At 39.2% G+C, this 16,053-nt stretch overlaps 1 protein-coding gene across 1 annotated transcript in view; it reads left to right on the forward strand.

Annotated features, from left to right (window-relative positions):
* The window catches only part of FERMT2 (fermitin family member 2), a 76,342-nt gene extending 61,081 nt beyond the window's left edge, over positions 1–15,261 (forward strand). Inside the window, exons 12-17 of the mRNA XM_015817773.1 lie at positions 2,313–2,419; positions 4,151–4,372; positions 10,385–10,405; positions 12,712–12,836; positions 13,597–13,738; positions 14,972–15,261. Of these exons, the coding sequence (XP_015673259.1) occupies positions 2,313–2,419; positions 4,151–4,372; positions 10,385–10,405; positions 12,712–12,836; positions 13,597–13,738; positions 14,972–15,145 (791 nt within the window). The 3' untranslated portion in view covers positions 15,146–15,261. The remainder of the gene's footprint in view (positions 1–2,312; positions 2,420–4,150; positions 4,373–10,384; positions 10,406–12,711; positions 12,837–13,596; positions 13,739–14,971) is intronic.
* The last annotated feature ends 792 nt before the right edge of the window (positions 15,262–16,053 follow it).

The following is a 16,053-nucleotide window of genomic DNA, read 5'->3' on the forward strand; positions in this document are numbered from 1 at the left end:
ATACTGTATAAAGTACAAATAAAAAGAAAGTGGGAACCAAATAAACGACTTTAGCTCAAAAATTAGGAGTGTTTTATCACCCAATAGAACATCCTTTTTAAAATATATTTTCCTCCCTCTGCATTAGTGTGCTGAGCACACACACACGTGCCAACACAACTTTATTCCGATGGGGACAAGGAATTTATGCTGCATAGGACATTCCTCTGGCTACCAGCTCTGTTTCTATTCCACAATAAGCTATTCCAGTTTAATGGATTGTGCAATAGGCACTACTGACATTCGCTTTTAAAGCCTTCACGGCAGAAACAGAAAGGCTGCCAGATGACTTCAGACTGTAACTATGAACTGGAGAAAAGAAGCATGGAATACCTTTTTCGGAGCTTTTTAACAAAACTGTTGATGACGGAATTTTAAAAGTATTCTGCTGGGAGAGCTGCAATAAGGCTGAAATTGTTTCCAAGAAAATGAGTTATTTTTAAAAAATATCATTGTCCTTTATGGAAGGTTGCATTAAAAAAATCTTATATCACTGTTCTGAACATTGTGTCTCTATTATCCATTAATTTTCTTTGACTGATGACCATTAAGTAGCCCTCAAAAGTGCTGTCTTCTGTTTGGTTTAATTTCCCAAATTTAGTAGACAAATACCTCAAATGAAACAATAATAGAATAGTTTTTATCTTCCCATCTGTGATGGGGTACTGTTTAGATTTGGCAGCTCCTGGTTCCAACAATAATTTATTATTGGTATGTTAACGTATTAAATAAGTAATAATCAGGGCATAAAGTCTACGGAGATTCCCAATCATCCAGGGCATGGTTGTCCCAAAGATGCTTTACCCAGAAAGTGGGAGAAACCAAAATAGGGGAGGCCTCCTCTGCCTAGACAAGCTGGCTGCTTCAAAAATGCAAGCATGGTCCTGTATGCCAAGCTTAGACCTCTCTGGCCAGATAAGCCAGCTTCTCTTGAGCAGGAAAAATATGAATTTCTAGCTTAGTGGTAATGAAGGTGACAATTTAATAACTGGTTCTTGTGAACAAGACTAATCAGCTAGATAATATCCCTATCCAGGGACTTCACTTATATGAAACTATTGCACAAAGAATTCAAATTCCCTTTGCAAGCACTTTGGATTTCAGTGGCACACATTCATTATATAAAGAATTCATGATCAATATGACATTTATGTAACACTTAAGACAGTAGTCAAATGAATACTGATCTGACTGATAAACACCCAGTCCTACAGTATATTTCAGACATGTCAAACACAAGGCCCGGGGGCCAGATGCGGCCCACGAAGTGGTTTCATGTGGCCCGCGAAGCCATCCTGGAAACAGTGAGGGAACGGCCCCCTCTGCCTTGGCACTGGCCCAGGCCAGCCAGGAGCCAATGTACAATTTTGTGATGGCCATCTATGCTGAAACGCATTCAGTCTTACCTCCATAAGCCCCCCACCCCCATGGCCTGAGAGGAACAGTGAGGCTCCTCCAGTGGACCATGCCTTGGCACTTGTCCTGGTCCCACCCCCTTCTGCCAGAGACCCTCAGATCAATCCCACTCCTGCCCAGGCCCCCACAGGCACCCTTGACGTGAACGATGTACAGCTGGCCACACCCACCCAGTAGGCCACACCCACTCCATCCACGCCCACCCAGTAGGCCACACCCACCCAGCCCCCTGAGGGCAACCGCAATGCTGATGTGGCCCTCAATGAAATTGAGTTTGACACCCCTGGTATATTTTATATCAGGAACCTCTTTGGGGGCTCTTCAGTCTGTTACAAAGCTAATGTTTCCAATCGAGAGATTTTTATGCAATTCCCATGTTATGGTGAGATTATAGAAAATCTTCCATACTGTGTTGCTTCATAGGTGAAGAGAACAAATATCTTATGAATTTCTGAGTGCTTAGATTTTGGTGAATGTCTGTGCTGATCAAGGAAAAAATGTGATACTATGATGGGTAAATATAGATTTGGATTATAAAGAGTTTTCAAATGATCACTTTGGAGCAATTCATTCACTAAACATTAAGAGTCACTTGTCAAATGGGCAGCTACATACTGTAAATTTGATTGAACAGATAAAGACAAAATTGTATATTCAGACAATGGAGATTTGATAAAGCTGTTTTTTTATTAAAACAAACAGCACTAAATTAATAGGTATATATTTTTTTTCTTAGTTAAAATGAAATGGTGGGAAGATACCCAAGTCTAAAAAGAGAAATAGCCACAAATCTACCCATATGTGCCTTTGTCCCATCCTCATATTGATGAAATATATAACATCTTCTTTTCTTATAGGATGTGAGGTAACTCCTGATGTCAACATATCTGGCCAGAAATTTAACATAAAGCTTCTGATTCCTGTTGCTGAGGGCATGAATGAAATTTGGCTCCGTTGTGATAATGTAAGTTTATATGAAATGCCAACCAAGTCAATTGGTCATAGCTGATTGTACAGCAAGAACTGAAGTGTGCATCAATTATTTCCTGGAATCCAGAGATATCCGAAATTAGCCTTGTATGGAATATTTTGGTTAATAATATAAGCAGGGCCAGTAATAAAATAGGTTGCTTTCCTTAATAGCAAACTCACCTTAATTCTTCTTAATCTTAATATGAAGCAATTTGGGGCGAAGTATCATCAGTAAGATGATGATATCCAATTGTTTACTCTATCCCTGCAAAGAGATGCAGTGGACATCTTGTCCTAGGGCTGGAGGCTATGAGAGATTGGATGGAACAGGCTCCAACTGAACCCCAGATAGATGGAGCCACAATTTCTGCAATGTGTTCCAGGCAGTTCAGATTTTAGCTTGAGATAAGATAGCACCTTCTTAAAGGAGCAAGTATGCAGTCTGGATATCCTTCTGGACTCACCATATTTGATTTATCAGCAGGTGACGGCTCTAGCCAATGTTGTCTGATCTGCCAACTATGACCTTTCCTGGGCACTGACTGTAGTGACTCACAGATATATTGCTTCCTTTTTATTTTGCCCTGCTTAATAGGACTATTTTGTACAGCAGAGTGACCTACATTGCAGAAGGCTGCACTGGTTGCCACTTTGCTTCATGGCAAAATTCAAGGTGTTGATCATCATCTACAAAGTCCTTTATGATTCAGGCCATTGTTACCTTCAAAGCCATCAATTCCAGGTGGAATCTACCTGCCTAATACATGCAGGCTCAGACAAATCCTGATCTCCCAGGAGGAAAGGAGAAGTATGGCCTTTTTGGTCATGGTCATCTGCTCCAAAGCAGCTTGCCTGCAAAGAAAGGATAGCCCCTGCTTTCATTCCAAAAGCTAATTAAGATATCATTAGTTAAATGAATATTTGCCTGTCATTCTTTGACCCCAATGGCCCTGATATACATCCACACCCACTGAAGGTGAGAGTAAAGCAGAATTTGGATCAGCCTCCTCCAGAAGGTCATGTTGGAGAATACATAATCCTGGACTCAAAGCATATAAAATTGAAAGGTGACAACCAGCACTGTATGCCATGAAAGACCCTGTGATCTATAGTAATACTCCCATGTATCCCCATGTTGTCCCCAACAAAAGTCCATAGTGGAAAGCAGAAGTAGAGGAATGGGATTACAGAGCAAAAGGACTGGTGGGGATTGAATGTTTTTATGATTATATGGTGCAACATATTGTTTCAGTTTTGTAATCCTCTAGTAGTTTTCACTTTTTGAAAGAATATTGTGCAAAAAATACAAAATGTTCATATTGAACTGTAATTTATGCCCATGATGGCTATGAACCATGAATTTTATCACATGATTCTAAACTCACATGCATACTAAATCTGCAGTACTAATCAAAATCAAGGTTGAAAAGATGCATAAATTTGGTGTTTACATTAGCTAGAATCAATAGTTGAGTGCAACAGTTTTGAAACATGAACTGAAAATACCTATGGGGGATGGGGGGAGTCAGCCTTAAAAAAGAAGCACAAAGCCATGAATGCTTTATCTTAAAGTCACTTATATGACACATGTATTCTATGTCTAAGATTGGGCTGTGCATCTTCTAACATGTTTGGGACTGGAGTTTTCCAGTATCCTTGAAGACACAATAAAATATGCCAACAGTCCATCATAACAGGTGCTACTTTTTCTTTTACACTGCAGGAAAAACAATATGCACACTGGATGGCAGCATGTCGGCTAGCCTCCAAGGGGAAAACCATGGCAGACAGTTCATATAATTTGGAAGTCCAGAACATCTTGTCTTTTCTGAAAATGCAGCATCTGAACCCAGATCCACAGATAATTACTGAGCAGATCACAACAGACATTAATCCAGAATGCTTGGTTTCTCCAAGATACCTGAAGAAGTATAAGAACAAGCAGGTACTCATTTGGGATTATCTTTTACTGAATCTTTTATTTGAAACATGAATGTGCAGGTATTCAGAGGCCTTGTGGATGAATGGGGGAGAATAAATCTAGGTCTAGGTATTGAAAAGAATTTGCACTCGCTTTGAAGGTTCAGATCCTTCCCCAGTGAATCTTTCTAGTTTTACTGTTGTCTGGAAATGCAAGATGAGAGCAGTAGTCAAGGGTGCAAGGTTTGGTTTGTATTTCAGCTGGGGACTACTGATCCATCCAGAAGTTACGTACACCCTAGTTATCTTCTGACTATTATAATGTGATCTGGTTGGGATACCTTTGGATATGGCTTGAAATCTTAGTTTGTTATAGAATATCTTACATTTTTGCTGGAACATAATTACACTAATTTGTATTGCACTGGCTATCAGTACATTTTGGAACTCAATTGAAAGTATTCGTTTTGGTCTTTAAATTTTGCCCCAAATTATGTTAAGAATTTGTGAATCATTAGTGCTTTAAGATCACATTCTGAAGATAGGCTTATTGACGAATTCCAGAACTGAACCATATCTAAGGGGATTTCTCCATTTCAGGACACTTCTGTGAGGACTTTAAAAAAACAAATTTGTTAGCTCTTCGTTTTGGTAGAAACACAATTCTGGCTTTTCCTTTTGTATCCTTAAATTTTTAATTATGGTTGATTTCTAAAAAGATGCATTTTAATTTCTGAAACTACTTTGTATTGTTTTCATATGGTAAGTCCTTTTAAAAGTGCATGGCCTTAATAAATAGCTAGTAAATATATTAAAAGAATGAAATGAATGCTATCAAAATGACATCCTGCTTGTCTTCGGAGTTTTGAGCTATGAACTCATGTTACAACAATTATACAATGATTATTGATTATTTCCTTGCTGTTTTAGAATTTTTATAATCCTATTGGGGTAAGAATCCTTTATGGGCTACTGTAAGTTCAGGCACTATTTACATTGATTTTTCTACTGTGGTGTTGAATAGGATCAAGTCAGGTAGAGGGTACCTCGGGACCCTGGTTGCACCTTCAGTCTGGTATTTGTTCGTTTTAACTACCATGTTTTCCCAAAAATAAGCCCTATCCCGAAAATAAGCCCTAGCCTGATTTTTACGTGTGCACCTAATATAAGCCCTACCCCAAAAAGAAGCCCTAGTTTAGACCCCGCCCTCTGGTTGCAAGAGGTGGGGCGAGGCACAGGCGTAAAAATCAAGCTGGGATGGGGGGTGGAGCTGCCCCACGTGCCCCGTACCCATTTACCTCCTGAGCCGGACTGCCATGCTATGGAGGATGGGCCTTACCCGTTCCCCCTCCACCATTTTGGACCCAGGGGGGAGTGACCGCAAAAGGCTCTGCCGCTCCTCAAGGGCTTTGCAGAACCATCGGGGAAGGGGAGCCTGGCCTTCCTTGCCCAGCTCCAGCTGGCGCAGGTTTCCTGGAGCTTATCGTAGCGTCCTTCCATGCGAAGCGTCCTTCCTTTCCTCCCTTCTGCCAGGAGGAAAGTGGCAGAAAACAGGGCTGCCATTTCCAGAACAGAAAAGGGAGATGGAGGGCGGCAAGAAAGTGTGGTGGCGGCGATGGAGGGCTGGTGGAGGGATACTAGGGCTGGCGGAGGAAGGCAGCAAGGGAGGCTTGCATTCCCGGTCATGACACAAGCCACAGGAGAGTTGGTGGAGGAGAAGGGGGAGGCGGCTGCTGCCAGGCAGGTGATCTGCAGGGTGAAGTGGGGTCGGTGGGGACCGAAGAAAGCCCCTCCAGTGGCAAATGCGGCTCCGAAACAGCAGAGGGGGACTAGGTAAGGCCCATCCTCCGTAGCATGGCAGTCCGACTCGGGAGGAGGGTGAAAAGGAAGAAGCGGAGGAGATAACTGAGCGGGGCATGGCCTGGGTGCGGGGGCCCTGAAGTAAGCAGATGTGGGGTGCATGGGGCAGGTCCACCCTAAAAAAAATAAGACATTCCCCGAAAATAAGCCCTAATGTACTTTTTTGGTGCCAAAAAATGTAAGACTGGGTCTTATTTTCGGGGAAATGCGGTATCATCTAGTCATGGACCCATTGCTCATTGCACCCATATTAGTTGGCATGACGAAACAGGATAAAGCATCAGGCAAAAAAACTGGCTTCAGGGAACACAGCAGCCAATTTTGTAGCAAGAAGATGCAATCAGTTTCAACTCTTTCCTGCCATCTAGTAATCACCTGGAGTTTTACAATCCAAATCTGTTGTTCCTAAAACTGAAATGACTTGCCTGGTACTGCTCTGTCACTAAGCGATTGTCCCAAGCTGCCACTGCTTCATTTTTCTCCTGAGAGTGACCTGTATTTGCAAGCCATAGGAACCGGAGAGGGTCTGCTCCCTTGAATACAGAATACAGATTCTTTAACTGATGAGCAATGTTGGGATGGAGGAGTGGGCTTGGAAGTTTGTCTGGAAGCCTGGAGAGTTTTATTTAACACCGTATATTTGAAAAATATTGCTTTGCTAGCATGCTTTGCATTTCCTAATAACTCTTAGTCATATATTAAATTCAAGCTAATTAATTTGGCTGAATTTTCAATCTTAACAGAAACATAGAATGGGTTAGAAGAGTGTTTCTAAACCTCAGCAACTTTTAAGATGTATGGACTTCAATTCCCAGAATTCCCCAGCCAGCATTCTGGGGAGTTGAAGTCCATATATCTTAAAGTTGCTGAATCTGAGAAACACTGGGCTTCAAGGTATCTTGGAGATAATCTGTTCCAGTCCCTTCGGAGCAGAGGAATCCACAGCATCTCTGACAGACCCCCATCCAGCCTCTATTTAAAGGCCCCCAACAAAGGAGAACCCATCATCTCCTTATACAGTCTGTCCATTGTACTATTAGGAAATACTTCCTGATGTTCAACCAAAACCTACTTGCTTGTAATTTATTTTTCATCCGGTCTGAAAAAATTCTGAACAACTCTGCTCTGATCCTCACAACAGCCCTTCTTTTTTGGTTCAAGCTGATTCACAAAACAATTCCATATACAGTACAAGACAGTCCTTCAGGGTTCTTTAACATGAAACACAAAGTTGTCATTTGTTAGGTGACTTTCCTGCTATATTTGAAACTCCATATATGTTCCAGGTATGAGAATTATACTTTACACAATTGGTAAATATCAGTGTTTTGGGGGGGGGGGGAATCAATGAAAGGTGGTTGAAATGAAAAATCAGCAATAAAAGGCAATATATTAGACTACAGTTTTTTTTTCCTTTGCTCTTCCAAATACAGATTTGTTGATGAAATCTTAAGGAATCTTTCTTCTTTCCTACTTGTGGAATAACTCATTGTGAGAAGCTTTGCTTGTATCACGGTTCAGTAGTGGAGTATCCAGTTACTTTATTTTTCACATTTTTTGAATGTCCATTTGCCTCAGAGAGGGACATTAAGCACCATTAAATGACAAAATCACGTGAGGCCGCACAGTCTCATCCTGAGATTATACAAGTATCTTCAGCTACAAGATCTGCCAATCTTGTAAGAGATTTGGAGAGCAGGCAGGACTTCTGAGGCCTGAGGTTGTGTCAAATGTGAACTTTGATCTTGGATCAATTATTTGAAGAATAAAGTGAATAGTTCTCCTTGGGATTCTTTTTCTCCCAGACTTCTTTATGACCTAATTCGCTAACTTGCTGACTGAAGTTATTTTAAGAACAGTTACATGTTTTATTTATGACCTGAAATTGTCATATCAGTGTGCAATGCAGTGCTTGCATTTTAAAAAAGAAATGGAACCATCTGGCCAAAAGTAAAAATGTAATTAAATGTTGCACCAATAGATTTAGGCATTAAAACAAAAACCTAGTGGAATAAGTGGGCTGGGTTTAATTCAGCTCAGTTTGTAATAATCTCCTGAAAATAACCAATGTTGTTTTCTTGAATACAATATTGCCAACAATATTGTCTTGAATACAATAATTTTTATTTCTTACATTAACTTTGTGGTCAAAATAATTTTACTGATGGTTATAGCGTGTTCCCTTATAAGGATCAATCTGATTCACCTACTAAAATATGTGCTCATTACTGCGGCAATTGCACATGTACTTTTTGCGTATGTGCATGTGCGTGGGTATTTAATATGAAGTGTTTATTTACCTCCTTTAAGAAAAACGGGGAGGGTGTGCCAAGGCAGTGTTATTCCTGCACAGGCACGTGGCACGGGGGCAGTGTGATGGTATGAAGGAAATCTGCTTTTGTGGAATTTGTAGAATGCAGGGAACGTTCAGAAGCAGGAGACAATGTTGCTGCTCCCAAACTAGCAGCCCATTGATATAAAAACAGAAGGACCAATAAAAGATGAGCCTTTTTAATGAGCTCTGGCCTATTCTGAGCCAAGAAACTTCTGTTATTGTTTCTATTACAGTCTGAATAAAGGTAATCTTCAACCCATGATCGCAATTGAGCCCTAAAATTTATGTTGCTAAGCGAGACATTCGTTAAGTGAGTTTTGCCCTATTTTATGACCTTTCTTGCCACAGTGGTTAACTGAATCCCTGGGGTTTCTAAAGTGAATTATGTGGTCATTAAGCACTCTAGTTTCCCCCATTGATTTTGGCTTGTCAGAATCCGGCTGAGAAGGTTACAAATGGTGATCGCATGACTCTGGGACAGTGCAGCTATCATAAATACATGCCTGTTGCTAAGCACCCGAATTTTGATCACATGACTACAGTTATGCTACAACAGTTGTAAGTGTAAAAAACAGTCATAAGTAACTTTTTTCAGTGCTTAATGGTCACTAAACGAATGATTATAAGTCAAGCATGTCAAACTCATGACGTCACGTGACGTCACACGGCGTATTGTGACTTTTTTCCCCCATTGCCGGCAATGGGGTGGGCACGGTTTCAATATGATGCACCTGGCCCGCAGGCCGGCAGTTTGACATGCCTGTTATAAGTCAAGGACTACCTGTAACAAATATAGTGATTCTTATATAAATTTAAGCTATAACATAATTGTTTGCATTCAATTTTGCTCTGATTTCCCAATTTCAATCCATTTTGGGGTTACTGTCCATAACGAAAGTATGTCTCTTCACAACTTTTGTTATTCACCCTCCCTCTTTTTGGGGCATAGTACCATCAATATATTGTACATGATGCTTTATATAATTGTTAAGAGGCTCTGTAGCCCAGTGCTGCAAAACTTTCAGTGTCTCTTCCTGTAACAGACCCACATGGCTACTATCTGGAAATGCTTAGAGGTTGTACTTTGATTATGAATTTTTTTTTGTCTGAACTTTGGTTCATCCAGAAATATGTGTTATATTAACCAGGAAATAACCGATAGGCAATACAGTTCAACTGAAATTTATTTTCTTCTGGTTTGAGGGCAGTCCATGCTACCTTATTGTTGTATTTCAATTTGAACAATAAAGTTAACCAGGATAAGCACTAAGAGGCTGTCAGTTTTCCATGGAGAGAGACTCAAATTGCTTTCAGATACTCAAGGGCAGCTTCCCCAACTTCATGGGATCTAGAAGTTTTAGACAACATTTCTTACCATCAAGAACCATCATAGTCATGCTGCCTGGAAATTATGAGAAATGTAGTTCAAATTGTCTGGAGTACTGTTTCTCAACCTTGGCCACTTGAAGATTGGGTGAACTTCAGTTCCCAGAATTCCCCAGCCAGCCCTGCTAGCTGGGGAATTCTGGGAATTAGAGTCCACCCATCTTCAAGTAGCCATGGTTGAGAAACACTGGTCCCGGAGGAATTGAGTTAGGGAAGCATACCTGGAATTAGCATCTTGCTATGCTTCTTTTTGCTTCCCCCTCCCCCACATGTTTTTTCCATTTTCATATTCATTTCTTGCTACTTTTTCTCCCCATGAAAGTTTGGGGATTTTTTAAAAATTGGTTTCACTGTTGATAATTTGCACATTTTCCTTCCTTTGCTTTAATGCCATTTTTCTGATTGCTTTTTTTTTTCTCTGCTTTCTTTTCTTTTCTTCGCATTTGTCCTCTGCAGCCAGGCTATATAAGAGACTTGGTAAGTGACAGTAAACCTAAAATAAACAAGCATGAAGACTTTGCTGTTTTATTAATATAACCTTGTAGAGATGCATATCAAGAAACAAAATATGTCTTGAGCTCTAAGTATTGTATTTTGGAGTAATATTGGGCAGTAATGTTGTAAATAAGACTTAATGGAATTATCTGGTTTCCTTGAACAATTCTACTAATCTTTTCTTCTGTGACAGAAGCGTGCTGTGTTTTTTATGTGATGCACCTTTTGTTTTGTTGCCTTCTTGTCTCAACTTCTTTCTGCACCCTTGTATAAATTTCTTCACATATTGCATTATTTACTTTTAGAAATCCTAGTGCAAGATGTGATAATGGGCATAAAATTATTAACTGTATGTAAGTGCTATCTGACAAACAAATTCTGTTCAAGTCAGAGGTAGCATAGTTCTAAGTAATAACTGGTGAAGAACAGGTTTGTGGCTATCATATTCTTCTTATGTGACTTATTTACACTAATCTGGTTAGTTGATGCTGAGAACAAGATACTCAACTAGACAGAACTTTAGACTGATGGAAAGAGGCTGCTGTATTTTTATACAGTATTCTAGCTGAGCAGTTCAATGAAAAGTGGACAGTTATAGTGCAACTGTTTTAAGTTCAGAAGACCTAAAAGGAGCTAACTATAACTTGCAGCCATTTCTATTTCTGTAGTACATATATCTCCCACGGTTTCTTCTGTGCTTTTACCATTTTTAATCTACATTAAATTTTAAAGTCTTAACCTAAGTGATGGAATCAATGAGAAATAAATAAATTATTCATTTATAGACTATTTTTTTTTAAAAAAGAGTGAACATCATCACAGAGGAAGAGAAAAAATAACATTTTTGAGGTGAGGAATCAAACATGTGCAGCCATAGTAGATTATCATGTGGTAAATGCATGCCCATCTATATCTTGCTTTATGGTAACCAGAGATGCAGATGGCAGGAGAGAGTTAGAATAGGACGAGTTCTAATTAGAGAAGATGAAGCCAACCTTTTCCTACTTGGATCCAAGAAGGCAGGAGGCAGACAATGAGCAAATCCCAGATTCCTCAGGATTGAAAGCCCAGTTTTGAGCAAAGCATCCAAACCCAACTTCTGTAATAATTATTGCTGGAAAGGAAGGTTCTTTGCCAGGTCACACTTGTTAGAACGTTTTTGCTATTTTTTGTAGGTGAGTGAAAACTTGTTCAGTGCATTAATACCCTTTTGAACGAATAAAGAGTAGAGTGAGGATGAAAATGGGATTTTGTTTTCTTTCTATACATACCCATCGACCCATTTATCCACCTGTCAGAACAAACATGTTCTTCCAATGCGTTTTGCATTTGTTTGGGGGCTGGTATTGACATGATTGGCTTTTTATGGATATGGACAGAAAGGATAAAAAGGAATGGACAGGAGGAAGAATCAAAGACTGTGTTGGCATATGCTACATTTTCAATGAACTCATAATCATGAGTTACCTAACGTCTAATTTTCTTGGTTTGCATGATTAACCACATGCTAGATTACACTATCTGGCTATTTGTGATTCAGAGTATGATGCAAACACAGTTATGGGGAAAAGGAAAAGGAACAGCATATGAGTACATTTGCCCAAGGTTTCTGTTTGAATCCAGAAACACACATGTATATGCACACAGTTATTTCTTCTGAATTCAAGTGGGGAGAAAATAATTTGCTTTCCTGATACTTTAAATAGCTCTCAGGGAGCCAAACTCTTGCCACATTTGTTATAAAAAGATGTGTTGTTTTGCTTTCTATACGGAATGCATTATTTATCTTTTAACTACCATGCCATTTTTGTAGTTTTAACCCTGCAAATACCTGATCTTTGTAGTTTACTCTAGTATCTTTGTACATTAAGGCCAATTCTTCATTAGAGGGAAGAGAAACTGAACTTGTATAATCCCAGATAGTTCTCCATCCCATAAAGCCTCTTCCTCCCATTTCACGTAATATATCGATGTACTTCTATTCCTCTAAACATCCCATGTTTAAGGAACATGAGATAAGCCCCAGGTTTAGGAATTACACATGTAATTACACATGTTCTCCAGTTAGTATTAAAATGACAGTAAACAGAATATAGAAAAGGTGTTTCACAGGTTAAAGTTAGGTGGGGGAGGGAAACTGATTAGTATTGAATCACCTCTTCTTCCTCATTTCTTTTGTTTTTCTCTTGGTACTACTCTCCCTTCATTCTGCCTCCCTTCCCATTCTTTATAAATTGTATCTGAAATTCAGATGAGTTGCCTCAAGCATTTCTGTGTCACCCTTACAGATCACTGCCCGGATCTTAGAGGCCCATCAGAATGTCGCTCAGATGAGCCTCATTGAAGCCAAAATGAGATTTATTCAAGCTTGGCAGTCTTTACCAGAATTCGGCATTACACACTTTATTGCAAGGTCTGTGGTTACATAAATGTCCAGCCAAAATTCCATGTGTCAATGTCTGTGCTATCATTTTTTTGTGGGCAATTACTAAAGGCTGAGACTCCTTGGGTTATGACGGCTAACCCAAGTATTGAATTGAGTGCCTAGGTATTGAATTTTGCACAGCAGATAAAGGGTTCTTTACTACTCGAATTTGAATACAGGGGAAAACATTACATTTTTATCTTCTTAAAAAAACTAAAAATAATTCATAAATGGTTTATTACAAGAATTACTAAAATAAAAAGCAATCTAGGAGATGATCTGAATAATCTTATAGAGAGCCAGTTTTCAAATGCAAACATGGCTTTCTGAGATAGCTAGTATATGCAAGATCTAAATTCAAAGGTTTAAAAATTCCCCAAGTGTCTAACTATACAGGAGCTTACTTGTTACATCTGGGCCTGACAGAAAATAGTTTTAAAAAACAAACATCTTGGTTTGATATACTATAAAGCAAGGATTCCTTAATACCTCTGTATGAGGCTGATTGATAAGTCCTGTTAACATTAATGCAGAAGCAAGGTAGAACTAGTTGTATGGAAACTGAATAATAAAAGGCAAGTAGGAAGTTTGCTTAAGGCTTATCCCTGTTACAATCATGCAAGGTCATGTGAATGCACACCCAAGGAAATAATGTCTCAGAAGGCCAATTATTCTTGAATGCCTTATCATTTAGGGACTTGAATAAAACATTGCTGAAAATGTTCCTTCTAACATGCAAAAAATGCAGGTTCCAAGGTGGTAAGAAGGAAGAACTTATTGGAATTGCCTACAACCGACTGATACGGATGGATGCTAGCACCAGTGATGCCATCAAGACATGGCGGTTCAGCAACATGAAGCAGTGGAATGTGAATTGGGAAATCAAAATGGTAAGCAAGACCTTTCCCACAAAGTTTTCTAGGCATGCTGAAATCTGAGTTATTCTCAGTTTCAGTTAACTGGCATTTTTGGTTTAAGTTGTTTAAGGTATGATATAGTATTTCTGCTTTCAGGCTTTGGTGGTGTCTTTACTTTTATTTCTTGGATATTTGTTTTTGTTTTTGTTTTTTAAAAAAAGCCACAGCAACCTCTTATCTGTTAGTAACCCCTCTCAATTATGAAGCTGACTGTGGGCCTTTGTTTCATTATTAAGAAAGAAATGGGAAGAAGAGCATAACATCCCGATCTTTCTCAACTCACAAAAAGCAGTGTTGTTCTAAGTAGAGAAAGACCTTATATCACACTCTTACATAACATTTTGGAAATCCAGAACTTGGTAGATGGAAGAATTCATGTGACTCGCTGAAAACAGAACTTAGTAGCTGATGATCTGATCATTTAATCAGTTTGTGTCTTGTTGAAGGATGTGTTCCCTTGATAAGAAAGCTAAATAATGAAATATAAAGCTCCTCAAAATCCTTCCAGCTCAGTAATCATAAGAAAAGATATAGTCAAATGAATTGCCTCTCAGAGAAATCGGTCTGATCCTATAATTTACAGTAGCTTGTGGAATCCAGGAGACTAAGTTCAGCTATAACATAGTAGCATTTAGCATTTCAAATGTTGAACATACCATTTAACATATCTTACTAATGTAAGTGGCTGGACCTAAAAGTCGGTTTCAAAGCAAGGATTTTCTTTTTGATTGCTAGGTTTCACTAGCTGCAGTTTCCCCTACTGTTAAACTTTCTTAACTTTTATTCTTGCTCTGGTTATCAGAAGACAATAAGGTCCCCTTTCAGGTTTTACATCTCAATCTTCTGTGGACACGCCCCTTCTTATACAACAGCACTCTCACACCCCAATTTGCCAAACCTTTCAAACTGAGCAGGCTTTGTTAGCACCCACTTCCATTCATCGTTCAGTGCCCTGATCTGATTTATATACAATGGACATGAATTAATATTAACTGTAATTTCATAGTTCAAATGTCTTGGCAAATATTGATAGTTGCACATACCAACCCCAGTCTGCTTCCTCAGGTTAGGCAAGAACAGAATGGAATAACAGCCACAAAAGTTGCTTTGAGTTTATATTTATTGTATATTTATTCTTATCTCAATGTGAGCTTAGTGACAGTATGAAGCTTTATAAAACATTTGCTGGATTTCTTGCACTTATAGGTGACTGTAGAATTTGCAGATGAGGTCCGAGTATCTTTCATCTGCACCGAAGTGGATTGCAAAGTGGTGCATGAGTTTATCGGGGGCTACATTTTCCTGTCAACCCGTGCAAAAGATCAGAACGAAAGCTTAGATGAAGAGATGTTCTACAAGCTGACCAGCGGCTGGGTGTGAGTTGGACGAGACTGCCTCTTCTACTGACATAAACTAAATGGTGATATTAATATTTAACTCAAAAGCTGTTCTTGGAAATATGCTGCTTAATCAAATTAAGCTTGAAGTGTATCTTTTCTTTTTTAATATGGAAACTTGCATTAGCAGATAATTTTTTACCTGCGCTAAATAGCGCTTCCGTTAATCTGCTACGCAAAACCAAAACACAGCTCATGCCATGCCTAAGTTTGTGCCTCTTTCCCCTCTCTCAGCAAAATGAGGGGCTGATCAGGTCAATTTCTGACAAATGTAAGCTAACCAAATCATTTTTAAAACAAAATTAAAACTCTAAAGCCATTTATCTATTTAGATACCAGGGCCTAATCTATATGAAGTGTATTTATCATGTTTAATGCATGTTTTATGAGGTTTTATATATATATTGTAAAATTGACATTATGTGTTCTTCCTTCCTATGTTTTAAGGCAGAATTTTTGGAGTGCAATTCAGGAAGGTTCTTTTTTTCACCTTCTTTCTCTTCTTTCTTTCTTTCTTTCTTTCTTTCTTTCTTTCTTTCTCTTCTTTTTCTCTTTCTTCTTTCTCTCTCTCTCTCTCTCTCTCTCCCTCTCTCTCTCTCCCTCCCTCCTTCCCTCTCTCTCTGCAATTCAGGAAGGTTCTTTCTTTCTTTCACTTTCTTTCTCTTCTTTCTTTCTTTCTCTTCTTTTTCTCTTTCTTTCTTTCTTCTTTCCCTCTCTCTCTCTCTCTCTCTCCCTCCCTCCCTCCCTCCCCTTCTTCCCCATACATTTTAGTGGGGTTTGTGCCTGGGCTCTCCTGTGCATCATGGTGCTTGGTGGACTGTGTCCTTTATCCCGTATGTTTTTTCACACTACATTAGCCTTTCTCATGTTGCTGTTCCTCAGATGTTCTGT

Source organism: Protobothrops mucrosquamatus, unplaced genomic scaffold (genome assembly GCF_001527695.2).
Source record: "Protobothrops mucrosquamatus isolate PMUCROS unplaced genomic scaffold, P.Mucros_1.0 scaffold637, whole genome shotgun sequence".
NCBI classification, from domain to species: Eukaryota; Metazoa; Chordata; class Lepidosauria; order Squamata; family Viperidae; genus Protobothrops; species Protobothrops mucrosquamatus.